The sequence below is a fragment of the Pantherophis guttatus genome, chromosome 16 (assembly GCF_059756535.1).
Source record: "Pantherophis guttatus breed Tessera chromosome 16, ASM5975653v1, whole genome shotgun sequence".
Classification (NCBI taxonomy): Eukaryota; Metazoa; Chordata; class Lepidosauria; order Squamata; family Colubridae; genus Pantherophis; species Pantherophis guttatus.
The window spans coordinates 4,918,378-4,945,877 of record NC_142078.1 but is presented as its reverse complement, the minus strand read 5'-3'; the positions used below and the strand labels follow the sequence as shown (position 1 = coordinate 4,945,877).

At 46.7% G+C, this 27,500-nt stretch overlaps 1 protein-coding gene across 4 annotated transcripts in view; it reads right to left on the bottom strand.

The window, feature by feature from the left end:
* Positions 1–27,500, bottom strand: part of DENND1A (DENN domain containing 1A) — a 266,239-nt gene that overhangs the window by 22,364 nt on the left and 216,375 nt on the right. For 2 of the 4 annotated variants that reach the window (XM_087879478.1, XM_087879480.1), the window contains exons 18-20: positions 24,996–25,052; positions 20,629–20,760; positions 1,379–1,435 (exon numbers count right to left, since the gene is read on the bottom strand). In XM_087879478.1, the coding sequence (XP_087735604.1) occupies positions 1,379–1,435; positions 20,629–20,760; positions 24,996–25,052 (246 nt within the window). The remainder of the gene's footprint in view (positions 1–1,378; positions 1,436–20,628; positions 20,761–24,995; positions 25,053–27,500) is intronic. The other 2 variants (XM_087879481.1, XM_087879479.1) reach the window with 1 other exon arrangement.

Below are 27,500 nucleotides of genomic sequence, written 5' to 3'. Positions count from 1 at the left end.
ACCCCATTCCTAGGAAGTCTGTAAAAGGTGTGCATAAGCGCACCAGCCTGCCTACCGTCCCTGTCCTAATGTTTTCTTTTATTCGTATCCTTTGCATGTATTTATAATTATTTTTACACTTGTATCTGTCATAAAATACATGCTTGACAAAATAAATAAATAAAATCTCTCTCTCTCTCTCATCTATATCTATCTATCTATCTATCTATCTATCTATCTATCTATCTATCTATCTCTCATCTCTCTCTCATCTATCTCTCTCCTATCTATCTCTCATCTATCCATCTCTCTCTCTCTCATCTCTCTCTCATCAATCTATCTATCCATCCATCTCTCTCTCTCATTTCTCTCTCTCATCTCTCTATCTCTATCTATCTATCTATCTATCTATCTATCTATCTATCTATCTATCTATCTATCTATCTCTATCTATCTATCTATCTATCTATCTATCTCTCTCTCTCATCTCTCTCTCATCTATCTCTCTCCTATCTATCTATCTCTCATCTATCCATCTCTCTCTCATCTCTCTCTCTCATCAATCTATCTATCCATCCATCTCTCTCTCTCATTTCTCTCTCTCTCATCTCTCTATCTCTATCTATCTATCTATCTATCTATCTATCTATCTATCTATCTATCCATCCATCCATCCCTCTCTCTCATCTCTCTCCCATCTATCTATCTATCTATCTATCTATCTATCTATCTATCTATCTATCTATCTATCTATCCATCTCTCTCTCTCTCTCTCTCTCTCTCATCTCTCTCTCTCTCTCATCTCTCTCTCTCTCTCTCTCTCTATCTATCTGCTGGGGTGGCACAGTGGTTAGAATGAAGTATTGCAGGCTAACTCTGCCGACTGCCAACAGTTCGATTCTCACTGGCTCAGCCTTCACTGTGAAGCGTTCTATAAATCTAAAACGCTAACACTAATGCTATTATCCCAATTTAGAGATGTTGGGGAGTAAAACCAGACCTCAGTGCCTGGCTAAACTTTCCATTGAAAACAAGAAGAAAAGCAAGCGTGGCCCACCAAAGACCTCTTCTTCTAACAAGTGGGTCTTCTCCTCCTTGCATCCACTGCTACGTTTTAAAGCTTGAGTGGAACGTCTGAGCCCGGAGGAGCCTTTGCAGAAAAGAATCATCCAGAGTCAAGAAAAGGTGTCAAAAGACCCACAGGAGTTAAGAGCGGCTCCAAAGAAGAAGAAGAAGACAAGCAGAACCTAGAACTTATGCAGCTCGACCAAGGCCACCATCCCTGACTGGCTTCTCGTTGAGTTTGCCAAAGGCCATCCAGCAGAATGTGGTTGTTTTTTTTTAGTAAGATGAAGGAGCAACGCAGGGTTAGAGGCAGGCAAATGGCCAATTTACTCACGGGCCTGGCAGAGCGATGGATCTTGGGAAGTGGCGGTCTCACCGGTCGTGCCCTTGGCTGCAGCAAAGTGGAAACTTCAGTCATTTTGCCCTAGGGCAGTGGTCTGCAACCTTAAACACTCAAAAGAGTCATTTGGACCCGTTTCCCACAGAAAAGAAAACACCGGGAGCCACAAAAACCCTTCCCGTGCCTGACGATTTCTTGAGCAGCCACAAAACTAGCATCTATAGTCGAATTCAACATTCTGTTTTCTTCTGAAACTTTTCTTTTCTTGGATTTATCCGTGGTTGGCCTACCGGGGGTTGAAAAGCTCAATAAATCATGTGCTGAGGGTGTCGCACATTGGCGGTTGTGACGCATATTTTGAGCGACAGGGAGCCGCAGCAGAGGGGTGAAAGAGCCACATGCGGCTCCAGAGCCCCAGGTTGCCACCTGTTGTGGTGACTTTGTGTGTGCTGTATTCTTTGGGGTCCGTAGCTGGGGAACCCTGCCCTAGGGAACGTCCGTCACCCCCAAAGTATTACATAGCCAAGACCTTCAGAAGGACCTCAACAAACTCCTGGCAGTTGGTAGAGAATATCTTTTGAACTCGTTGGGCTTAAAAAATGTAGAGGAGAGCAGGAAGCCAAGTTTTTCTGACCTAAGCTTCCTTAGAAAGTATACAGCACAAACTTAGTCCCGGCAAACCTCTTTTTTAATTCATACGGCTGTAAATTACTTTCATTTACAGTCCGCAAGGCTTGATAAACAGTCTTTCAGAGGAGTGTTTACAAACACCCACCTTATCTCCCTTGGAACGCTGCCAGAGAACTAATTGCCAAACGCAGGGCAAGGCCAAACTTGGCACAGAGTCAAACAGAGCTTTTCCAGAGCTTTTACCGACCAGATGAACTAATTGCTTCCTGCAAAAGCTCACCTCCCGTTCGCTTCTCTTTTATGTCTTATAGGAGGGGCCAATCATCTCCAAGCCTTACTCCCAAGTCGACCCTGTTTTCTTAATTGTTCCTGTCTCCTGGCAGCTCTGCGCATGTGCACACTGGGAACAGACTCATACTGTTCTTCTGCCTCGCTGATGTCAGACTCCGGAGGCAAGACCAGATGGCCTCCTCTCTGACTCAGAGCCCTCGTCTGAGCCTTCTCCAGAATCCAGAACTGGCCCACGTTCCTCCCCAACCTCCTCACTGTCTGAATCTACTGCCACTGTGCTGGCTGCTGGCGGACCACAACACAAGGAGACATGGCTCATCCCTACATCTTTTAATTAATTTAATTTAAACAGAATAGAGGTGGAAGGGAGGTCTTCTAGTCCAGCCCTCTGCTCAAGCAGGAGACTCTATAACCTTTGCCATCGCATGCCAAAAACCGGGGTAGCATGGGGTAGTAGCGCATGCATGTGCCCACACCCATAATTCTATGTGCCCCCCCTGCACCTGCGTGTGCGACACCCGCGTGGTCCCCCCATTTTTGGCACGTGATGGCCGGGTGATTCGTTTTTTGCCCTCCCCAGGCTCCAGAGGCTTTCTAGGAGCCTGGGGAGGGCAAAAACAGCCTTCCCTACCCCTCCGTAGGCCCTCCCGAGGCCTGAAACGGCTCATTTGCCGACTTCCGGTGGGACCGGAAGGCCCGAAAATCAGTTGGCCAGCGCACGCATGCGCGCCAGAGCTGAGCTCGCGTGCCCACTGATATGGCTCTGTGTGCCACCTGTGGCACGCATGCCATAGGTTCACCATCACGGCCCTATACCATTCCAGACAAATGATTGTCCAGTCTCTTCTTAAAAGCCTCCAGTGATAGAGCACCCGTAAACTTCTGGTGGCAAGCGGTTCCACTGGTTAATTGTCCTCACTGTTAAGGAAGTTTCTTTATCAAGTCCATTTCAGGGTCTTTTCTGTTAGTTTGGCAGAAGTGAAGGAAGGAGACTCCTTGTCCAATGATGACTGAGAAAAGGAGAATCCAGACAGCCCTGAGCTTATGACTTCAATTGAGCACAAGCTTTATGTTGCTAAGGGAGACACGTTGTTAAGGGAGCCCTGCCCCATTTTACCACTTTACTCGCCAAACTTTGTTAAGTGAATCCCTACAGTTCTTTAAATTAGTAACCCCAGTTGTTAAGTGAATCGGGCTTCCCCGCTCGTCGGGAAGGTCTTGTGTTGTATTGTGAGCCGCCCTGAGTCTTCGGAGAGGGGCGGCGTATAAATTGAATTAATTAAATTAATTAAATTAAGGTCGCAAAAGGGGAATCACGTTACCACCGGGATACTGCGACTGTCATAAACCCAAGACCTCAGTGCCTTCCGTCGTGCCCTTAAAATCCATTTTTTCAAGCAAGCCGGGCTGGCTTAAGAAAAATTTTTTAAATGTTTTTAAATGTTTTAAATGTTTTAATTGATAGTGAGTTTTAATTGGGCCAAATTTATATATCTTTTAATTGTTTTTTAATATTTGTACTGCATGTTTTTTAATTCTGGCTGTACACCGCCCTGAGTCCTCAGAGAGAAGGGTGGTATAGAAATTCATAAATAAATAAATAAACGCGAGTCAGTTGTCTGGGATCCAAATGTCTATGTATCGCGTGGCCGTGGGGATGCTTAAAAGTGTTATAAAGGGTCCTTAAGTCGCATTTTTTTCAGTGCCGTTGTAACTTCAAATGGTCACTAAACAAATGATTGTAAGTCAAGGACTGCCTGCATTGCTTTTCCTCCTAGGTTTCTCCCGGCAAAGTTAAAGGTGAGAGGTCTGTTTTTTCTCCCCTGTTTTTCTGGACCTTCCTTTAAAGACCAATCTCCTTGCAAGGTGCAACTGTTCCAATAGGAGCCTTCGTAGTACAGTGGTTTAATGCACCCTGTTATTAACACAGCTGCCTGCAATTTCTGCAGGTTCGAATCTCCCCAGGCTCAAGGTTGACTCAGCCTTCCATCCTTTCTAAGGTGGGTAAATTGAGGACCCGGTTTGTGGGGGCAATAAGCTGACTTTGTATAAATATACAAAAGTATGAAGGCTATTGCTTAACGCATTGTAAGCCGCCCTGAGTCTCCGGAGAAGGGCGGCATATAAATCAAATTAAAAAAAAAAGAAAAGAAAGAGAAAGAAAGAGAAAGAAGGAAGGAAGAAAGAAAGAAAGAAAGAAAGGAAGGAAGGAAGGAAGGAAAGAAAGAAAGAAAGAAAGAAAGAAAGAAAGAAAGAAAGAAAGAAAGAAAGAAAAGCTGACTTTGTATAACTATACAAAAGTATGAAGGCTATTGCTTAACGCATTGTAAGCCGCCCTGAGTCTCCGGAGAAGGGCGGCATATAAATCAAATTTTAAAAAAAAGAAAAGAAAGAGAAAGAAAGAGAAAGAAGGAAGGAAGGAAGGAAGGAAGGAAGGAAAGAAAGAAAGAAAGAAAGAAAGAAAGAAAGAAAGAAAGAAAGAAAGAAAAGCTGACTTTGTATAAATATACAAAAGTATGAAGGCTATTGCTTAACGCATTGTAAGCCGCCCTGAGTCTCCGGAGAAGGGCGGCATATAAATCAAATTTAAAAAAAAAAGAAAAGAAAGAGAAAGAAAGAGAAAGGAAGGAAGGAAGGAAGGGAAGAAAGAAAGAAAGAAAGAAGAAAGAAAGAAAGAAAGAAAGAAAGAAAGAAAGAAAGAAAGAAAGAAAGAAAAGCTGACTTTGTATAAAATATACAAAAGAATGAAGGCTATTGCTTAACGGATTGTAAGCCGCCCTGAGTCTCCAGAGAAGGGCGGCATATAAATCAAATTTAAAAAAAAAAGAAAAGAAAGAGAAAGAAAGAGAAAGAAGGAAGGAAGGAAGGAAGGAAGGAAGGAAAGAAAGAAAGAAAGAAAGAAAGAAAGAAAGAAAGAAAGAAAGAAAGAAAGAAAGAAAGAAAGAAAGAAAACCTGAGTCTCCAGAGAAGGGCGGCATATAAATCAAATAAAAAATAAAAAATAAAAAATTGGCATCCTCAGGTAAATATCAGTCCTGAAACTGGATGCTTGTAAATTCTCCCTGCATCAGTTTTTTTCTGTTCGCAGCCATTGCTGGAATTTGGTGCTCCCTCTGGGTTTCAATACAGGCACTCCGCGACGTACGACCACAACGGAGCTCAACATTAACAGCAGTGGCCAAAATTGTGGAAAATACATTTTTTGGGAAAAGTGTATTTTCTAAAACTAGCTAATAATAACACCACTTTTTTTTTTGGAGCACTACCATAAAATTGTATATCAACGGAAAGATAATTTAATCAAGAATGTCATGCAATCACTTTTAGGAAGGATTTGCTGTTAGAATAGCAGTTACAGGATACAGAAGAAAAGTGAAACAGGTAGAATAAAACGAGATAGACAAAAATGATCCCCATAGAAAAAACAAGATATACAAAAATGATCACCATGTCAGTGAATACTTCGTTGGGTAACCTTTAGCACAAATGATGGCCTTACAACGTCTTCCCATGGAGTGAACCAAGTCTTTGAGTTCTGCAGCTGTTCTAATGTGAAACCAAGACTGAAGGATGGCTTCTGTTAACTGGGTTTTATTGCTGGGTTGCTTCTGACTAACCAGTTTCTTTAGTCAGCTGCATAGATTTTCAACTGGCCCTCCCAGCAGTGGAATAGGATTATCTTGAAACTCACACACACACACAAAAAAGTGGTGTTATGAGCCATCAAACCTCAAAAATACACTTTTCCTAAAAGGTTTCCACAATTTTGGCCGCTACTGTACCTTTCTCTCTCCTTCCTTCCTTCCTTCCTTCCTCCCTCCCTCCCTTCTGACTAACCAGTTTCTTTAGTCGGAAAATCCATAGATTTCCAATTGGGTGAAGGTCTGGGCTATTCCCAGGCTATTCCAGCAGTGGAATAGGATTATCTTGAAACTCATTAAAAAAAAAAAAGTGGTGTTATGAGCCATCAAACCTCAAATATACACTTTTCCCAAAAGGTTTCCACAATTTTTACCACTACCCTTCCTTTCCTTCCTTCCTTCCTTCCTTCCTTCCTTCCTTCCTTCCTTCCTCCCTCTTTTCCCAAAAGGTTTCCACAATTTTTACCACTACCCTTCCTTTCCTTCCTTCCTTCCTTCCTTCCTTCCTTCCTTCCTTCCTTCCTTCCTTCCTTCCTCCCTCTTTTCCCAAAAGGTTTCCACAATTTTTACCACTACCCTTCCTTCCTTCCTTCCTTCCTTCCTTCCTTCCTTCCTTCCTTCCTTCCTTCCTTCCTTCCTTCCTTCCTTCCTCCCTCTTTTCCCAAAAGGTTTCCACAATTTTTACCACTACCCTTCCTTCCTTCTTTCCTTCCTTCCTTCCTCCCTCCCTCCCTCCTTCCCTCTTTTCCCAAAAGGTTTCCACAATTTTGACCACTACTCTAGGTTGCTAAGTGAGACACTTCTGAAGTGAGTTTGGCCCCATTTTGATTAGGATTTTTCTCGCCATCATCCTTAAGGGAATCTGTGCAGTTCTTAAATTAGTAACCCGGTGGCTAAGCGAATCCGCCTTCCCCGTGGACATTTGCTTGCCACCATCGTTAAACGAATCACTTCAGGCGGTTAAGTTTAGTCACCCGGTTGTTAAGCGAATCCAGCTTCCCTCATTGACCTTGCTCGTCGGAAGCGTAAATCACCTGATCTGCGGGGACACTGTGCGACCGTCGTAAGTAGAAATTGGTTGTATTCTGATCACCTGACACCTAGCCCCCTGGGGATACTGCCAACGGTCATAAGTGCGAAAGTGCGATCCTAAGTCCCCTTTTGTCGGCGCCGTCGTGACTTTGAACGGTCACTAAACGAACGGTCGTACGTCGAGGACCAGCTGTATCGATCTGCCAAAATAGGTCACGAAATTGAGAGGGGGGAAAAGGGACGATGGGTGAGATCTGTGGGGGGGGGGCGTGTGGTGGGTGTCTCCTCTGAATTCTGGACCCCTCCCCTCTGCTCAAAAACCAGAGACATGGATCGTTATGCGGAAAACAGCCTCTGATTTGCAGTTCATTTGTTGAGGCAGCAAAACGCATTATTTGCAGAAAGGTCAAAAACGGGGGAAACTCTGGTAGGAAAAAAAAATCGCTTAATTACTTGCGCCGCGTCGAGAAAACGCCGTGAATGCCCAATTTGGAGCCGGCGGAGATGGCTTAAAATGACTGCAGCTGGTTTGTGGTTAAAACGACCAGACGCACAACGGGAGAGGGGGGGGAAGAGATAATTCAACAACTGTTTTAACTGGCTCTTAAAATGGACTACAGCAGGGGTATCAAATTTAAGGTCTCGGGGGCAGGATCTGTCCACGCGGTGCTTAGATCTGGCCCGTGGGGTTGGTCTGGAAATAGCAAAATGGCTTGCGGTGCCACTGCTAGTGAAAATGGGGTATGGGGGGTGCGGTGCGCCCTATTTTTAGCCTGGAAAGCCTCCAGACTCCCCATGCCCCATTTTGGCTGGCAGAGGGCTGCAGGAGGCATCCGTCTCGTCCCCCCTTCCCCCAGCTGGCCCTTGAAGAAATTCAGTTTGACACACCTGGGTTACAGGTAGTGGTACCTCCTCCGTATTGCTAATGGACGGCAACTGCTCCCGGTCCTCAGATGGAACCCCCTGGCCAACTTATTGCTTATCTCAGTCTATCTCAGTCTTATCTCAGTCTATCGCTGGTCCATTGACCCAGCTGAGATGGCTCTATCAGGCTCCGAGCCCCGAGGGTCTATGACAATTCGCTGCAGCCAACTCACCACAGCCAACTCACCATGGTCAACTTGCCATGGTCAACTCATCACAGTCAACTCACCACGGCCAACTCACCACAGCCAACTCACCACAGCCAACTTGTCATGGTCAACTCACCACAGTCAACTCACCACAGTCAACTCACCACAGCCAACTCACCATGGTCAACTCACCACAGCCAACTTGCCATGGTCAACTCACCATGGTCAACTCACCACAGCCAACTCACCATGGTCAACTTACCACAGCCAACTCACCACGGCCAACTCATGATGGTCAACTCACCACAGCCAACTTGCCATGGTCAATTCACCATGGTCAACTCACCACAGCAAACTCACCACAGCCAACTTGCCATGGTCAACTCACCACAGCCAACTTGCCATGGTCAACTCACCACAGCCAACTCACCACGGCCAACTCACCACGGTCAACTCACCACGGTCAACTCACTACGGCCAAATTGACATGGCCAACTCACTGCAGGACAAGAGTTACACTCGTATCAAAGAAATAGTGGAATAGAGTCATTAAAGAAAGAATGCCGGAGGAGGGACAAAATGAAAACTGAATGACAAAAACCACGTACCACTTTTGTGTAAAGTCAAGTCCCAACAATGCTATGATCTAAACCTGTGATGGCGAACCTATAGCACGCGTGCCAGTGGTGGCACGCAGCGCCCTCTCTATGGGCATGCGAGCCCTTGCCCCAGTTCAGCTCCACCACGCATGCACGACCACCTCCCGCCGACCAGTTGGTCTTCGGGTCTCTGCCATGCATGCATGGGTCAAGTGTGGGCCCCCACACACACATGCACATGTGTGTGTGTTTGTGCAGGGAGCCCCACGCACATGCACGGGGTGTGTGTATGCTGGGGGCACACATGCATGCACAGGGGGCAGTGTGTGTGCGAGGCCACGCATGCATTGCATTTTGGGGGTTCGGGCACATGCGCGCACTTCGGGCACTCAGTCCAGAAAAGGTTAGCCATCACTGATCTAAACCATCCAGCCTCTACTGTTCCTCCAACGGACACCACCAGCTGAAGGGGGCACACCCCAAGTTCACTTCCTTTGCCAGTGTCAAGCTTCAAAAGCCGTCTTGCTATTGCAACGATCATCGCATCTCAGCTTGCCAACTATGCGAGGAGGGAGCTAAAACATGGGCCAGACATCAAGATGTCAGCATGAGAACCAAGGGCCTTTTGGGAGGTGTTTACAGAAAGCAACAAGACCTTCTCAAAACAATATCTATTGGACAATGTGACCGGGACTAATTTGGGGGTGGAAGAATTTGAACTTTAACTATAGGAGTTCGCACGGGAAAGATTTAGATCTGGTTTTGCCTTCAACTGTGCCGAAGTGATGTACTCAATCAAGTTTTCCGTAAAGAGTTTGGATCATCTCGGGGGGGGGAGGCGGGGGGGGCATGCTTGCTTCAGTTGGGTTCATCCGTCAAACCCTTGACAACCGGGCTGCGAGATGCTTGAGAAAATCTTTGCAAGCTTTCCAAAAAGCCAACAACGAGGCCATCACAGAAACGTCCCTCCTTGAAACCCTCCGAGACCAAGGAAGGAAAAGGTGGGTCTCCCCAAACTCGCGAGAGGCCGATTTGTGTCCCCCCACCACACACCTTACCCCAAACACGCCAGAAACCTGTCCATTCCAGGGGATTCAGCGGGCGTTTTTTTAAAAAAAGAAAGAATCACAGCTAATAGGTTAACAACTCTTTTTCTCCCCGCTTCAAATGGAGAATATCAGAAAGCCGAGGGAATATTCGGCTTTCCAATTTGTACCAACCGCTCCGTGCTCCTCGCAATGTGTGTTTGACAGGGCTGACATTTTGTACCGCTGTGAGACGGGAGGAGCGGGTGTGACATTTTTATTCATGGTAGCGAACGCCCTTGTAATGATCAGCCTTGGTCGATGCGCTGACTGCAGCAGCCCCGAGCCCTGCGAGAACAAACACGAGGCGAAGGCGGCGGCGGGCGGCTCGGCTGCCTTGTTAGACAGCGCCAGGATCCTAACGAAGAGCAGCGGCTGGAAAATTTCACTGTCAAATCCTCAAGGACACTGTCAGCGGAGAACTAACGGCATACATTTTCTGGCGGAAAAACGCAGAAAATTCACCCAACCGCGCGGGAAAGCAAAAAAGGCACAAAGCTGGGCCGGTTTTTAAAACCTTAACTTTCTTCTTCTTCTTCTTCTTCTTCTTCTTCTTCTTCTTCTTCTTCTTCTTCTTCTTCTTCTTCTTCTTCTTCTTCTTCTTCTTCTTCTTCTTCTTCTTCTCTTCTTCTTCTTCTTCTTCTTCTCCTCCTCCTCCTCCTCCTTTTTCCTCCTCTTCTTCCTCCTCCTCCTCCTTCTTCTTCTCCTTCCTCCTCCTCCTCCTCCTCCTCCTCTTCTCCTCCTCCTCCTCCTCCTCCTCCTCTTCTTCTTCTTCTTTTCTTCTCCTCCTCCTCCTCCTCCTCCTCCCCCTCCTCCTCCTCCTCCTCCTCCTCCTCTTCTTCTTCTTCTTCTTCTTCTTCTTCTTCTTCTTCTTCTTCTTCTTCTTCTTCTTCTTCTTCTTCTTCTTCCTCTTCCTCTTCCTCTTCCTCTTCCTCTTCTTCTTCTTCTTCTTCTTCTTCTTCTTCTTCTTCTTCTTCTTCTTCCTTCTTCTTCTTCTTCTCCTTCTCCTTTTCCTTCTCCTCCTCCTTCTTTCCCCCTGTGGGGGCTGGTTCCTGAACTCAAAGACACAAATCCATAGCAGCTGCCGTTAAGATGAACACGCAACCTGTATTTGATTTACCTGGACGGAAGAACTATCTCTCCTGAAGGTTATGTGTGCGCGCATATCAAATATGTTTCCGGCATCGGTGGCAGTCAAGAAACCTTCTAGAAATACAAGCGCAGATTCCTAAAAAGGGCATCACGCTTTCAGCGAGGTGAACTTGGCAACTGCAGGAATCTATTGTGAGCTTCCTGGTCAATGTAACGGATGGAAACTTGCAAGAAATGGAAATCGGGGAGGGAAAAAAAATACTAGGAGAAGGCTACACGGACCTTTATGAACTGCAAATGAAGTTCTCATGAAGTTCCTGCAGAAGCCCAGTTTGACTAGGTGGCTCAGCAGCTAAGACGCTGAGCTTGTCGACTGAAAGGTCGGCAGTTCAGCAGTTCAAATCCCGAGCGCCGCGTAACGGGGTGAGCTCCGGTGACTTGTCCCAGCTTCTGCCAACCTAGCTGTTAGAAAGCACGTAAAAAAAATGCAAGTAGAAAAATAGGGACCACCTTTGGTGGGAAGGGAACAGCGTTCCGTGCGCCTTTGGCATTGAGTCATGCTGGCCACATGACCACGGAGACGTCTTCGGACAGCGCTGGCTTTGAAACGGAGATGAGCACCGCCCCCTAAAGTCGGGAACGACCAGCACATATGCGCGAGGGGAACCTTTACCTTTTAGGATCACAAAAGCAATTTGGCTCCTCTTGAGCAGAACAGGGAGACCCACAAATCAGGGCCTCTCCCGTCTTTTTACCTCCATGGCAAAAAAGCCACAACTCGCCCCGCCACCAAGGCAGCTCCTCCGAAGAGGAGACACGCGAGGACCCTCCCATACGTCAAAAATGCAAAGTGAGAAGAAACCAGGAGAAGGCTTCCCAACCACGTTGCGTTGGGTTGGGGAAGCGGAAACAATAACGACAATGCCGACAATAACAACGCCGTGCACAGCCGAAAGTTGTTTCTGCTGTTGTCACTTCAGCCAGCAGGCGGTGGAGCTCCATCCGGTCCTCTTTGTGAGCAGATTAATGACTGCGACCGGTGGGAGGACAAGACACCCATGACCAACTGTCAACTCCAGTTGGGTGAGCCCTTAATGAGTTAAAATTAAATGTTGCAGTTAGGCTCGGCAACACACATACACAGACCCCTCGTCCCCTTCAGTTAATCTGTCACTTAATGAAGAAAAGCGCCTCGGACAGAGACAGCCGGAGTGAGGAGCTGCCGGCTGACTTACAGCCGGCTGATTAAGGATGCCCCCCCTCCCCCCTCCAAACAGCAGCCAGTGGACTTCGGCGAACAAAATAAATAGACTCTATGCAAATGTGTTTGTCACTCTGACAGCACAACTCAATTAAGGCCGGCTCTGCCGGGGCTGGTTGGGCTGCGAGCAATGCAGCCGCTACTGCCGAAACTGGGAGGGGGGGTGGGTTATTGACCGCCGTTGGATTGGTGCATCGTTTGGGTCGGGGAGAGGATGGGGGGAGAGAGGAAGGAATTTGCTCCGAGTCTCCTTCTGCATCTTGGCATCTTGAAGTGGCCTCTCCAGCCCCTGGGCCCCGGCGGGTAATTTTATGTTCTTTTCTTTTGGCATATGAAGGGGGTGAAAAGAGTCCTTTCCTTTCCTTTTCCTCTTTCCTTTCCTTTCCTTCTTTCCTTTCCTTTTTCCTTCCCTTCCCTTTTCTTTCTTTCCTTTTTTCCTTTCCTTTCCCTTTCCTTTCCTTCTTTCCTTTCCTTTCTCCTTCCCTTCCCTCTTCATCCTTTCCTTTCCTCCTTTCTTCCTTTCCTTTCCCTTTCCTTCCTTTCCTTTTCCCTTTCCTTCCCTCTTCATCCTTTCCTTTCCTTTCCTTTTTTCCTTTCCTTTTTCCTTCCCTTCCCTCTTCATCCTTTCCTTTCCTTCCCCTTTCTTTCTTTCCTTTTTTCCTTTCCTTTCCCTTTCCTTTCCTTCTTTCCTTTCCTTTCTCCTTCCTTTCCCTCTTCATCCTTTCCTTCTTTCTTCCTTTCCTTCCCAATTCATCCTTTCTTTTCCTTTTCGTCCCTTCTTCCTTTCCTTTCCTTCTTTCCTTTCCTTTCCTTTCCTTTCCTTACCCTTCCCTTCCTTCCCTCTTCATCCTTTCCTTTCTTCCTTTTTTCCTTTCCTTTCCTCTTCCCCTTCCTTTCTCCTTTCTTTTTTTCCTGTCGTGTCCTGCCCTGCCCTTCCCTCTTTTCCTTTCCCTTCCCTTCTTCCTATCTTCCTATTTTCCTTTTCTTATTTTCCTTTCATTTCCCCTTCTTCTTTTTTCATTCTTTACTCCTTCCTTCCTTGTTTTTCCTTTCCTTTCCCTTCCTCCTTCCCTCCCTCTTCCTTTCTTCCTTTCCCTCCTTTCCTTTCCTTTCTTTCCATCGTGTCCTGCCCTTCCCTTCCTTCTTCCTTTCCTTTCCCTTCCCTCCTTCCTATCTTCCTTTTCTCATTTTCCTTTCCTTTACCCTTCCTTCCTTTTTCTTTTTTCATTCTTTACTCCTTCCTTCCTTGTTTTTCCTATTCTATTCTATTCTATTCTATTCTATTCTATTCTATTCTATTCTATTCTATTCTATTCCATTCCATTCCATTCCATTCCATTCCAGTCCATTCCAGTCCATTCCAGTCCAGTCCACTTTCTATTCCATTCCATTTCATTCCATCCAAGAAAGCAATTCTTTAATCACCTCCAACCGTTCAACGTCGCCACTCCAACTGATGCAAGGGTCACCCAACGAAGACTACAATCGAGGTTTGCAAGCCTACCAAAAAGCTTGCAAACTTAAATTCATGTTTGTAACGATAAGTCATGGCATCCGGCCCTCTCAATCCCTGGCAAATAGATTTTATTTTCCTGGGCTCCAAGATCACCGCAGATGGGGACTGCAGCCAAGAAATGAAAAGAGGCTTGCTCCTGGGGAGGAAAGCTATGGCAAATCTAGACAGCATACTAAAAAGCAGAGACATCACCCTGCCCAACAAAAGAGCGTATAGTCCAGGCGATGGTTTTCCCAGCTGCAATGGATGGCTGTGAAAGTTGGACCATAAGGAAGGCTGAGCACCAAAGAATGGAGGCCCTTGAACTCTGGTGCTGGAGAAGACTCCTGCGAGTCCCTTAGACTGCAAGGCCATCCAACCGGTCAGTCCTAGAGGAGATCAACTCTGACTGCTCTTCAGAAGGCCAGATCCTGAAGAGGAAACTCAAATGCTTTGGCCACCTAATGAGAAGGAAGGAAGGACTCCCTGGAGAAGAGCCTAATGCTGGGAACGATGGAGGGCAAAAGAAGAAGGGGACGGCAGAGAATGAGGTGGCTGGATGGAGTCACTGAAGCAGTCGGCCATGAGCTTAAATGGACTCTGGGGGGATGGTAGAGGACAGGAAGGCCTGGAGAAATGTTGTCCATGGAGTCGCGATCGGATGGACACAACTTGGCAACTAACAACAACAATAGATAGATGATAGATAGATAGATAGGTAGGTAGGTAGGTAGGTAGGTGGATCCAAGGGACTCCTGCGAGTCCCTTGGACTGCAAGGCCATCCAACCGGTCAGTCCCAGAGGAGATCAACCCTGGCTGCTCTTGAGAAGGCCAGATCCTGAAGAGGAAACTCAAATCCTTTGGCCACCTAATGAGAAGAAAGGACGGACTCCCTGGAGAAGAGCCCAATGCTGGGAACGATGGAGGGCAAAAGAAGAAGAAGGAGATGGCAGAGAACGAGGTGGCTGGATGGAGTCACTGAAGCAGTCAGCGTGAGCTTAAATGGACTCCAGAGGATGGTAGAGGACAGGAAGGCCTGGAGGAACGTTGTCCATGGGGTCGCGATGGGTCGGACACGACTTCGCAACTAACAACCATGATAAGTCGCTTCATCCAGGCTGGCTTTCACAAACGTATGGCAGAGAGAGCATCTTAAAAACAGCCAGCTTGCAACCCACAAGAGTCAATACCGAAATATGAAGCCTGCTATTAAAGAGCCATTAATTGATTTTCCAACTCCATCCACCCCCACCCCCCCATTTGTTGCTTTTTTCTCTTCGAAGGGTGCTGCAGTGCTTATTATCCTAAGATACTGGCGGCTGACACCAGGACGGAACGAAAAAGACAGTTGAAAACCGACAGTAGAAGGATGGGAGAACCCAGGATGAAAGGTGGGGGTGGGGGGGGTGTTTTCTTTAGCAAGGAGGGGAGGCGGCTCGCTCGGAAATACAGGAAGACTCTTGAAAATATCTTACGGACTAGATCCGTGATTTATTTATTTATTTATTTATTTATTTATTTATTTATTTATTTAATTTGTATACCGCCCTTCTCCAGCAGGACTCAGGGTGGCGAACAGCCGAGATAAAACAGAGCATACAAAATTTAAAAACAGTTTAAAAGATAATTAAATAATTTCGGCCCAAAATTTAAAACAACCCAATTAAAACCAATTTCAAATTAAAACCGAAACGGATGGGATCAAGCCAGCCCGGCTAGGTGAAATAAATAAGTTTTTAGGGCCCGACGAAAAGTCCGGAGGTCTGGTATCGTGCGTATCTCTGGGGGTAGATTGTTCCAGAGGGCAGGTGCCACCACAGAGAAGGCTCTCCCCCTGGGGGTCACCAGCCGACATTGTCTGGCGGACGGCACCCTGAGGAGGCCCTCTCTGTGCGAGCGTACTGGCCGGTGGGAGGCTATTTGCGGCAGAAGGCGGTCTCGTAGATACCCCGGCCCTAAGCCATGGAGCGCTTTAAAGGTGGTCACCAACACCTTGAAGCGCACCCAGAAGACCACCGGCAGCCGGTGCAGCTCGCGCAGGAGAGGTGTCATATGTGAGCGCCCCGTCGCTCCCATAATCCCCCGCGCGGCCGCATTCTGCACCAGTCGGAGCCTCCGGGTGCTCCTCAAAGGGAGCCCCATGTAGAGAGCATTGCAGTAGTCCAGGCAGGAAGTGACGAGTGCCTGAGTGACCGTGCGTAGGGAGTCCCGATCCAGAAAGGGACGCAACTGGTGTATCAGGCGAACCTGATAAAAATGGTGATGGCGAACCTATGGCAGAGCCCTCTCTGCGGGCACACGAGCCATCGTCCAGCTCAGCTCCACCATGGAGCATTCGCACGAGCCTCCCAATGGCTAGGTGGTCTTCGGGTCTCTGCTGTGCATGCACGGGGCGCATGCATAGGGGTGCATGCGTGGGGGTGCTTGCATTGCATTTTGGGGGTTCGTGCATGTGCCCCGTTTTGGGCCTAGAAGTCCTCCTGCACCAACCTGGAAGCCAAAACGGGTGTGGGGCGCTGCTCGAGGCCCCCCTGGGCCCGTTTTGGGCCTGGAAAGCCTCCTGCACCTGTTGTGATCCGCCAGCAGCCTGCAGTGCTGTCAGTGGAGTCAGACAGCGATGAGGCTGAGGAAGAACAGGGGCCAGTCCTGGAGGCTGGGGAAGGCCCGGTTGAGGGCTCTGCATCGGAAGCAGAGATGGGGCCAGGGCCATCGGGGAGTGAGGTGCGGACTACAGAGCCTGCAGAGGCTGACAGCAGAGAGGCAGAGGAACAGGAGGAGCCTGTTCCTAGTGCACGTATGGGAAGAGCTGCCAGAAGGCAGGAGCAGCTAAAGCAGAGAGGACGACTGAGGAGTAAGGCCAAGAGATGATTGGCCCCTCCCATAAGGCTTAAAAGACCAACAACGGCTCTTGGGAATTTTTTCAGAAAACGACGTTGATAGATTTGTTTCTTGTCTTGCTGCATTTATTTCTTGTCGGCGTCTTCTGCTTCTGAACTTTTGCCAAGAAAAGCCTTTGGCAGGTTGCCTAATTAGACCAAGGTTGGTGATAAAGCTGAAGAATTGTGTTATGAAGAGTTTGTTTTGAATTAGTTTGATCTACGCTGAGAATGAGTTAATTCCCAGTTGTTCTAATAAAGTCTGTTTGTTTTCAAACTGATTGCGTCCGATAATACCTACTTGGGCCTGGGTCACAACAGCAGCAACGTGGAAGCCAAAACGGGGTGCTGGGGGTGCGGCACTCGCATTGCATTTTAGGGGTTCACACATGCACACGTGCATTCACATGTGCACATGCATGCTTTGGGCACCAAAAAGGTTAACCATCACTGCACTAGATATACCCCCAAACTTCAGACTGGGACCTTTTGAAACTCCTGTGTCAGAATGTGCGCAGTGTGACTATGCGAGAGACAATCCAGGAGCAATCACATCAAACAGAGTTTAGTCTTTCTCATAGCCTACAGATGTGTGGACATGCTCTCTCCGCTTTAGTTGTGCTTTATACAGTCTCCTTGTCAGCAATAATTTACTGCCTGCAGCCAGGATTGAAATGTTCCCGGTTCGGACCGGATCGGGCGATCCGGTAGCGATTGTGGCAGGTGGTTCGGAGAACCGGTAGCGATGGGGGGGGGGCATGAGGCTCCGCCCATCCGCCCGAGTGTTGTTACTTCCTGCTTTTAAAAGGTTAAAAAATTTATTGTAGTTTTAAAGTATTGAAGTTTAAAGGTGGATAACTCAAAATTTAATGGATAATTTTTTGAAAGTTTTGAAACTTATATTTTGGAGAATTTTCTGCTAATGTATTAAGAGATTTTAAAATGTTTAAAATAAGATTATGGTTTTGTGTTTTTTTTTTCTTTTTTTATATAAATGTGAAATGTGTAAGAGAATTTATAAAAGGAAGGTTGAAGTATAATTTTTAAAAAGGAAGTTAACAAGTGTGAGAGAGTTTTGAATTCTGTAATAGTTAGCATATTTTAGCTTGTTAAATGCTATATCCTGTTTTTGCTCTGGGAAGTCGGGGGGGGGAATGGGGGAGGGGGGTTGGGTGGGGATAAAATGAAGTATGATAATTGATTGTGTAGTGTTTGGTTGTTTGAATATAAAAAAAATATAAACTTTCGTTTTTTAATTTTTTTTAAAAAAAAAGATTTAAAAAAGGCTCTGGCGATCGCGCGCCACAGCTGTGATCATCACAGCGGTTTTTTTACCTTGTTAAATGCATTTTTAAACAACCGGTTCGTGTGAGCCGGTCGTAAAAAAAATGCTTTAAAAAAGAAAAAAAAGGCTCTGAGGATCGCGCGCCACAGCTGATCACCTCCCCCATGCGCTGTTCTAGTTACCTTCCCAAGCCTCCTTTTGGTGTGCACTGCGCATTTGGCACACAGCGCTCATGCGCAGCCAGTGAACCAGTAGTAAACCGGTTCAGATTTCACCACTGCCCTCAGCCCCTCTAATATACACACTGCGCAACGCCTCCCAGCACTCTTTCACAGACAGCTGACCCCTCACGTGTTATCAGCTGACTCTCCTCCAAAGCCAGAATTATGCTGGCTAATGCCTTTTCTTTTCTTCTCTGGTCCCCATCATCCAGGACTCCTGGTGGATTAGTAACAATCGTCCCACAACTCTTCTCTCCGCAGGTACATCTCCATCTTTACATTCCAGGAGAGGTAGTTTGTCTCATTCAGCCAAGACACCTCCTCCCATTATTCCCGATGGAGGCCATGCTGCCTGCTTTCTTTCACAAGCCACTAACCACTATCAAACCACGATGCACAACCCCTTTGACTCTGGAGCAAGCTCGCACTGGATTTCTCTTCCCTCTGGTTTCTCTAGTCCCAGTGGCCTTCTCTTTGGACTGGGCCCATGACCTGTCAGAGTGCACACAGTGTGACTATGTGAGACAACCCAGGAGCAATCACATCAAACAGAGGTTTGTAAGAATGAATAGTGGTTTATCTCTAGAAAAGAATATATACACACACATACTAGGCAAAGGCCAAACAAACAATCAGCAGCTACAGGACGAAAGCACACACGGAGAGAGAGATACACCCCAACAGGGCCTCTCTTATAATACAGACTCTTAAAGTGGTAACAGTCAAATAACCCTGCTGACTCATTGCTACCATTGCATCATCAATACAGTATTACAGCATTACAGCAGCTGGTCAGCTGTTAAAGTATTTCCCTGACATCCTGATTGCTCCATGTGCCACTTAGGGGCAATTGGCCGGCATTGTCCATTGCTGAAGCTTTCCATTTCTTCCTGGTAGTTTGTGAAGGTTCTGATTATGAGTGATTGATCTTTCATGAATTCTTCCCTCGGCAGCCAGAGAAACCTGGGGTGGGCCCTAGACCAGTGTTTCTCATTGTCAACCTTGGGAGACTTTAAGACGTGTGGACTTCAACTTACGCTGGCTGGGAAATTCTGGAAGTTGAAGTCCACACGTCTGAAAGTCAACAAGGTTGAGAGACACTGGCCTAGACCAGTGGTGGGCTGGTGCTGGTTCAGACCAGTTCGGACGAACTGGTAGTTCCAACAATTAGTTGGCCCCGCCCACCTGCCCTATCCTATCCTACATTTCCTTCTTTGTGGCTCAGCTGAATCGCGCGTCACAGCTGATTTCCACGCCTCTGCTGTTCTACTTACCGGGGCTGCCTTAGAAGGTAAGCAGCTGAGCTTCAAATTGCTGTATTTTGAACGCTGCGCGCGCTCACATAACCAATTGTTAAATCGGTTGCAGCCCACCACTGGCCTAGACCCATGGTGACTTCCTTGTAAGACTGGGCTCTTGAGGGTAGAGAAATAAGAGAACCAGGATAGGCAACATAGCCCATCATTCTGATGGTTGAGAAGGACCTTCCAGTGAAGGCCCAGAAGAAGTCGCACCAAAATTTTGGGGATCATTTTTCCCTCAATTTTGGGAGTGAAGGGGAGGGGATGGAGAATGGCCTTGCACTGTTCTTCTGGGTTATTCCCTATCCCAATCAAGTAAAATGATCAACAACCAACTAAAATTGGGTTATTATTGCCTTCTAAATTTGGCGGTACAAAATAAGAGAGTTTCCAGAGCAGAGCCGGACTGGTTAGAATGAAGTACTGTAGGCTAGGTCACTGCTCACTCCAGGAGTTACGATTCTCACCGGCTCAAACTCGACTCAGCCTTCCGTCCTTCCAAGGTCGGTAAAATGAGGACCCAGATTGTTGGTGGGCAAGTTGCTGACTCACTAAATTGCTTAGAGAGGGCTGGAAAGCACTGTGAAGCGGTATATGAGTCTAAGTGCTATATCTGTCTGTCGGTCTATCATCTCATCTCATCTATCTATCTATCTATCTATCTATCTATCTATCTATCTATCTATCTATCTATCTATCTATCTATCCATCCTGTTTCCCCAAAAATAAGACCTCCCCTGATAATAAGCCCAATCAGGCTTTTGAGCGCATGCGCTAAAATAAGCCTGCCCCCCGAATATAAGACCTCCCCGAAAATATTTAAATGAGCTGGAAATCAGGTAAAACAGCAAGAGGAGCCCCATCTTGCTCCACATGCCCCAAAATAATAAGACCTCCCCAAAAATAAGGCCAAGTGCTTATTTCAGGGTTCAAAAAAAAATATAAGACAGGGTCTTATTTTCGGGGAAACACAGTATCTATCTATCTATCTATCTATCTATCTATCTATCTATCTATCTATCTATCTATCAGCTGTGGTGGCACAGTGGTTAGAATGCAGTGTTGTAGGCTAACTCTGCCCACTGCCAGCAGTTCGATCCTGACCAGCTCAAGGTTGACTCAGCCTTCCCTCCTTCTGAGGTCAGTAAAATGAGGACCCAGATTGTTGAGGGCAAGATGCTGACTCTGTAAACCACTTAGAGAGGGCTCTAAGGGACCGTGAAGCGGTATATACATCTAAGTGCTATTGCTATAGATGATGAGGTCCTGGAAGGTGCAATGGGGGCCCACCATCCCCAGCAGACATCCTTTGACAATCTTACTCTTAGAGGAAGTTTCAAGTCACCTCCTCCACAGCTTACCTGGCCAAAATGAACGGTGATGGGTCGTCTGTCATCTCGGAGTTTGGGGTCCCTCTTTTCAGCCAAGGGAGACGGCGCCATCCTTGAGGTCGGCTCTTCTGGCATGGCCGAACAGCCATTTTCACTGATGTCCTGCCCGGGAGAATAAATAGAATTACATCACTCTTGATTCTGAGGGCGAAAAGCTCTATTCAGGATGCCCGTTGCGGCTTCTACAATTTCCCAGAAACCCGTAACTCTGTTTATAGGTTAATTAACCAGCGGGTTAAAAGCCAGGTGGGTCTACGAGAGCCCGTGGCTTGTGCACAGGACTGTGGGGAAGATGTCGGGGGGGGGGGACATTGTATAATGAGCCAGGTGAGATTTGGCCAAGTTGAGGACAGAGATGGCTGCCGCACAATGTCCCTAAAGATTAGAAATAATGAAAAGGCTTGCCGCGCAATAAAGCCAGCTGTACAGGAAGCTTCAAGTTTAAACTTCTTTGTGACAATGTCGAAGGCACTAATGCCTGGTAAATATATAGAGACATGTGACCTCAAGACCGGCTGCTTTGATGGTTGACCTCTGACCTGCCCCCTCAAGTTCTCCTCTGGCTTAAATTCTCTAATGAGACCGGTAAGCTGATAGCCAATTAGAAAGCATTCTTTTGGGGGGCACAGGATGACCTCAACCCAACAAAGCTTGGAACGGACCTCGTTCCAGATAGAAAAAAAGCAGAGGGACCTTCCATTGAGCCAAGGTTCTCCACAAGGGACCAACACACACACACACACACACACACACACACACACACACACACACACACAAATGTGTCACAGAAAATGAAGAACCTGTAAAAAATTTAAAAAGAAAGAAGGACTCCCCATCCAGGAAGAGACTTCATATAAACAGGACGCCACCATCTTGTCATTGTAGAACTCCCGCTAACTAAGCGAAGGCCCCCAGGACGAAGCAGGAAGACTACTTTGTGACAAAGTTGGAGGCCATATCTGGTTAGACCAGGGGTCGGCAACCCGCAACTCTGGAGCCGCATTTGGCTCCTTCATCCTTCTGTTGCAGCTCCCTGTTGCTCAAACTATGTGTCACAACCGCCAATGTGCAACACCCGATTTATTGAGCTTTTCGACCCATCTTTTCTTTTTTTCAGAGTTCAAAATGTTTTTGTTGCATATGTGGAAATAAAAATACGTTTTCTCTGTAGCAGGTCGTTGATTTCATAAATGCAACACACTACAGTTTTTTTTATACGGAGCATAAAGGTAAAAAAAAAAAATGATATATGTAGTATTATCTTCATTTTAGTTGTCAAAAGGGTTTTGTGGCTCCCGGTGTTTTCTTTTCTGTGGGAAATGGTTTCAAGTGGCTCTTTGAGTGTTTAAGGTTGCCACCCCTGGGTTAGAACAACAACAACAAAAAAGTTGATAAAAGAGGACCACATCGGTGCTGGAACCCCTTTGAAGATGCCTCTAAGACCACGGTTGAACATGGCAAGTAGGTCAAAAGCTTGTTTGCAGGTGGCCACAAAATGCAACTATCTGGAACTATCATGCTGTTCTTCTGTTCTTGCCATTGACCTGGCCGATTCTACGGAACTGGGGGTTCAACGGAGGCAATGCTGGGAATGGGCCCCGCCGAGGCCGTTTTCTTTGACTTACAAAACCCAAGAAACGGCACCGCACTCTGTTAAGCCATTCACTTACGGGCAGCTGGAACGAAGCCGCCGATGCTTTTAAACATCCCATCCCACAAATGAAGACAGGATAGGCAGGGAGCGCCATTTAATCGTCACGATCGTATTAGAGAAGGACCTCCGAGACACCAAGCTGACCTTTGCAGAATTCAAGCCAGCGTTTTCTTATTTGCAATTCAAAGCCAACGTTGGAGCAAACCAAGGGCAGAGAAAAGACTCTTGATTATATCCAAGGGGTCACCATTGCTATGCGCAGTCAAAGAACAACAGCCTTCCCTGTCTTCGGTGCATTTAAAAAATTTCTCCCGCTGCCGTCACTCCTATTTGGCGACTGGAACCTCAAAGGTGAAATGTAAGATGAGCTGTTCTCTTAAAAAAGCGGGACATTTTTTGTGCTAATGCTAAGAAATGGAGAGTGGCAGTTGGGGTTAGATCCTCAAATTAAGTCAGCCAGAAGATGGAGGGACACCATCAGCCAGAAGAAGCTCTCTTCTTATTCTCCCTCTCTTTCTCCCGCTGGTTGAATTCCACTTATAAAACGGATATCTGTAATTGAGGGTTAAAATCTGGAGTTGTATCTGGGGAAGAGAAGTGGGAACTGGTGGGCCTAGAAGACAGAAAGTTGTTCCTGGAGAACATCTGTGGAAGATCTCAAGGTCCAAGATAATGTCTTCATCCAGGGGTGGGATTCAAAAATTTTAGCAACCGGTTCTCTGCCTGGTTGTTGGGTGGACATGGCCATGGTGGGCGTGGCCTACTTGGCCTCCTGCACCACGGCAGCGGCGGGAGGGCGTTTTTGCCCTCCCCAAGCTCTGGAGGCTTTTCTGGAGCTTCTGGGAGAGCGAAAATGGCCTCCTCCGGGCTCCAGAGACCCTGCGGAGACCGGAAACGAGCCCGTTTCCAGACTTCTGGAACTTCCAGGAGGCCCCTTTTTCACCCTCCCAGAGTCTCTACGCGGGCCCTGCACTTACCTGCATCCAAAATGGGCCGTGTGGAGACTCCTGGGAGGGGCAGGGCGGGGTGGGTGGTGCCAGACAGTCCTTGCAACTACCGGTTCGGCGAACCAGATGTAAAATTAGTATCTGGTTCACCTGAATTGGTCTGAACTGGCTGAATCCCACCCCTGGTCTTGTTGGCTTTGTCAGGATGAAAGGGAGGAGAATTGCAGAAGGAGAATAGGAACGGAAAGAAAACAAAGGGTTGAAGAAGATCTGCTGAAGTTTCATTTGATGCTTTTTCTCTGACGCTTCCTTCAAGCGTTCTGGGCCACCCAATGCCTTTCCGTGGTCTGATCTAGAAGAGCGTTTTCCATAACTGCTTTCAACAGTTGTTCGAAATAAAATAGAATAGAATTCTTTATTGGCCAAGTGTGATTGGACACACAAGGAATATGTCTTGGTGCATACGTTCTCGGTGTACATAACAGAAAAGATACATTCGTCAAGAATCATAAGGTACAACACTTAATGATAGTCATAGGGAAACAGTCAATATAAATCTTAAGGATACAAGCAACAAAGTTTACAGTCCGACAGTCATAAGTGGGAGGAGCTGGGTGGTGGGAACGATGAGAAGATTAATAGTAATGCAGACTTAGTGAATAGTCTGACAGTGTTGAGGGAATTATATGTTGAGCAGAGTGATGGCATTCGGGAAAAAAACTGTCCTTGTGTCTAGTTGTTCCGGTGTGCAGTGCTCTATAGCGTCATTTTGAGGGTAGGAGTTGAAACAATTTATGTCCAGGATGCGAGGGGTCTGTAGATATTTTCCCAGCCCTCTTTTTGACTCGTGCAGTAGACAGGTCCTCCATGGAAGGCAGGTTGGTAGCCATTGTTTTTTTCTGCCGTTCTAATTATCCTCGGAAGTCCGTGTCTGCCTTGTTGGGTTGCAGAACCAAACCAAACAGTTATGGAGGTGCAGATGACAGACTCAATAATTCCTCTGTAGAATGGTTCCTCAACCAAGCGGGACCCTTGTTGGGAAACTTCACCAGATGTTCTTCAGCTCCTTGCTTTCCTTTTTTTGCTCCCTGTCTTCTGCTTTTCTCCTCTTCCACCCGGTCAAAGCCAACGTGATGATGGAAGACGTTAGGGTCCATCACCAAACGTGTTCCCACCTGTTTTGGTGGGAACAAAGCTCTCCGAAGTGTAAGGTGACACCCGCCCCGCTATCATTTGGGCTGTCAGATCGGCATGCGCCAGAAGGTGCAAAGAACGGGGCACGGTGCTTAATCCGGGGAGGAGGCCCGCGAGCCGCATGCTTCTTTTGGCTCAGGGCCACCAAACACACGGCAACTACACACTTTAGGCTTGCTCCCAGGAAAGATGGCACCCTCGCAGGCCTGAAGTGGGCAGCCTCCATTCTTTTTGGCCGCGTCCCCGTTTGTGGGGAAGCGAAGGAACAGCCATTCCCACGTCAGGCCTTAATGTATTTGCTTTTTGTCTGTGAATATTTATAACAGTGGGGGGAAAAAATGCGGGACAGCTGGTAATGCATTTTGAAGTGTGTTAACAACACAGCACCAAACAGCTCTCTATTGATCACGTAATGCCTTTTTTTTCTTTTCTTTCCTTTCTTTTTTTTTTTCTCCTCCCCCCCCCCACTTCCCGGCCCGAGCATTTCTTCTGTTTTTCTTTCTGTGTTTTTTCCCCAACCCCCAAATACATACTTCAAGTACCTTTTGCTTCAAGCGAATTTTCACCTCCCTTATTCCCATTTTTGCATGATCTTTTGCCTGCATGAAAAAAAAAAAAAGAGAGAGAGAGAGAGAGAGAAAGGAGGGGGCAGGGGATGGAAAGAGAGGGTTGTTAGTTTAAGAGAGAAATCCCTATTTGGTTCCCCGAGACAAGGGGTTTTGCGAGCCCACCCAGGCCCACCTTCTCTGATTACTCCGAATAGGAGTGGGAGGTGGAGAAATGGACCATAATGGGCATAAAAACAAATAACGAGACAAGAGGTTAAAAAAACAATCCTTAATGAGAGGAAGAGATTTTGTTGGTGGAGAATATCCTGGTTTTAAAGAGAGGGATTCTTATTTTTATCCTCTAATTATTTTTTATCTCTGCTGCCTGCGAGGGGACTGAGGAAGAGTCCAACTTCTACGTTTGTCCAGCCTTCTGTGGAAGGAAAAACTCTGAAGCTCAAGACCAAGCAGGAGGTGCCACTTTTGGGACCTCTCTCTCAAGGTCGTCCTGTGGTCCCACCAAAAGAACCAGCCATGCGGAGGGCGGAGGGCGGGTGGCGCCAACAAAATCTTTTTTTATCAAAGTTTTGAGTGCACCAAGTGAGGAAGGAGGCCAGAAGAAGCTCAGAGTTGACAGACAAGGAACTAACCATGATTCTTGCTCTACTACAGGAGTGTCAAACTCAATTTCATTGAGGGTTGGGTTCAGGGGTGAAATCCAGCAGGTTCTGACAGGTTCTGGAGAACCGGTAGCGGAAATTTTGAGTAGTTCAGAGAACCGGCAAATGCCACCTCTGGCTGGCCCCAGAGTGGAGTGGGAATGGAGATTTTGCAATATCTTTCCCCCAGGAGTGGGGAGGGAATGGAGATTTTGCAGTATCCTTCCCCTAGAGTGGGGTGGGAATGGAGATTTTGTAATATCCTTCCCCTGCCATGCCCACCAAGTCACGCCCACAGAACCGGTATGGAAAATTTTTGGATTTCATCCCTGGTTGGGTTTGACCTTGGGGTGGGTGGGGGTGGGTGGGCGTGGCCAGTGTGGGCGTGACCAGTTTTTCTTTTTTATATATATAAAAGTTTTTTATTTTTATTTCTCATAAAACATATATAAACGTACACTCTCTTTAACCATTCTTATCACACGTATTATCTTTAGGTTTCCACATATTGGTTCATTCTTCATCCTAAAACTTATTCGGAATTGCTCTTCTACCATTCCCTATCTCCCTTCTTCCACAGCAACCCTTCCTCTCCTTCTCCCCTCTTAACCCTTCCCTCCCTTTTTCTATTCTTTTCGACTTTCTTCTTTCCTCCTCTCCTTCCCCTTCTCTCCTTCTCTTTCCTTTCCCCCACTCCTCCTCTCTTTCTAACCCTCTCTCCTACTCTGATTTCCCCTCCCTTTCTTCCTCTCCTTTTCCCTTTCTTCTTCTCCATCTCTTTTTTCTCCCTTCTCCTCTCTCCTTCCTACCTGTCCCTCTACTCCTCTCTCCGTTGTTTTGTCCATCTTCAATTCAATATTTTGTCAAGGTGCTATTGGAGCAACCCCAATCTTATATTTATCCACATTTTCCTTTCAATTTCTTTTCTATTTTGCTGGTTAGACATATATCATCCTTAATGTACATTTATATTATTATTTATTTTATTAATCATATTTCTATACCGCCCAGTCTCCGAGGACTCTGGGCGGTTTACAACAATCGACAGTATACTAAATAGCATATTGCCCCCAACAATCTGGGTCCTCATTTTAACCACCTCGGAAGGATGGAAGGCTGAGTCAACCTTCAGCCGGTGAGATTTGATCCGCTGATCTGCTGAACTAGCAGTCAGCTGAAGTAGCTGCAGTACTGCACTCTAACCACTGCGCCACCTCGGCTCATAACACCTCATATAACACCTCTTTTTTCATTTTCTTGAGTTTCACACCCTTGCTCTAGTAGGCAAACATCAGACTTTTCCCTACGTCACGTTAAAATCCCGCAAAAGTCTCAACTATAATTAAATACAATTAGTTCTTCACTTATAACTGGTTGCTTAACGAATGTTTGAAATTATGACGGACCAGCCTTGAAGTTACAGGCAATCCTCGGCTTACGACCACAACCAAGCCCAAAGGGTCTGTCATTACATGAGGCGTTTGTTAAGCATGTTTTGCTCCATTTTATGACCTTTTTTGCCACAGCTGTTAAGTGAATGACTAAAGTTGTTAAATTAATAACTTGGTTAAGTGACTCTGGCTTCCCCCATTGACTTTGCTTGTCCGCAAAAGGGGACTTTTGTCCCCCCCCCAGGACACTGCAACGGTCATAAGTATGAAACACTTGCCAAGCATCTGAATTTTGATCCCGGGGATGCTGCGAAGGTCATAAGTGCGAAAAACAGTCACCCCCTTCACCCCAAAAGGCTAGCTCTGGACCACATGTGGGTTTCAGCAGGTTCTGACCAGTTCTGGAGAACCGGTAGTGGAAATTTTGAGTAGTTCGGAGAACCGATAGT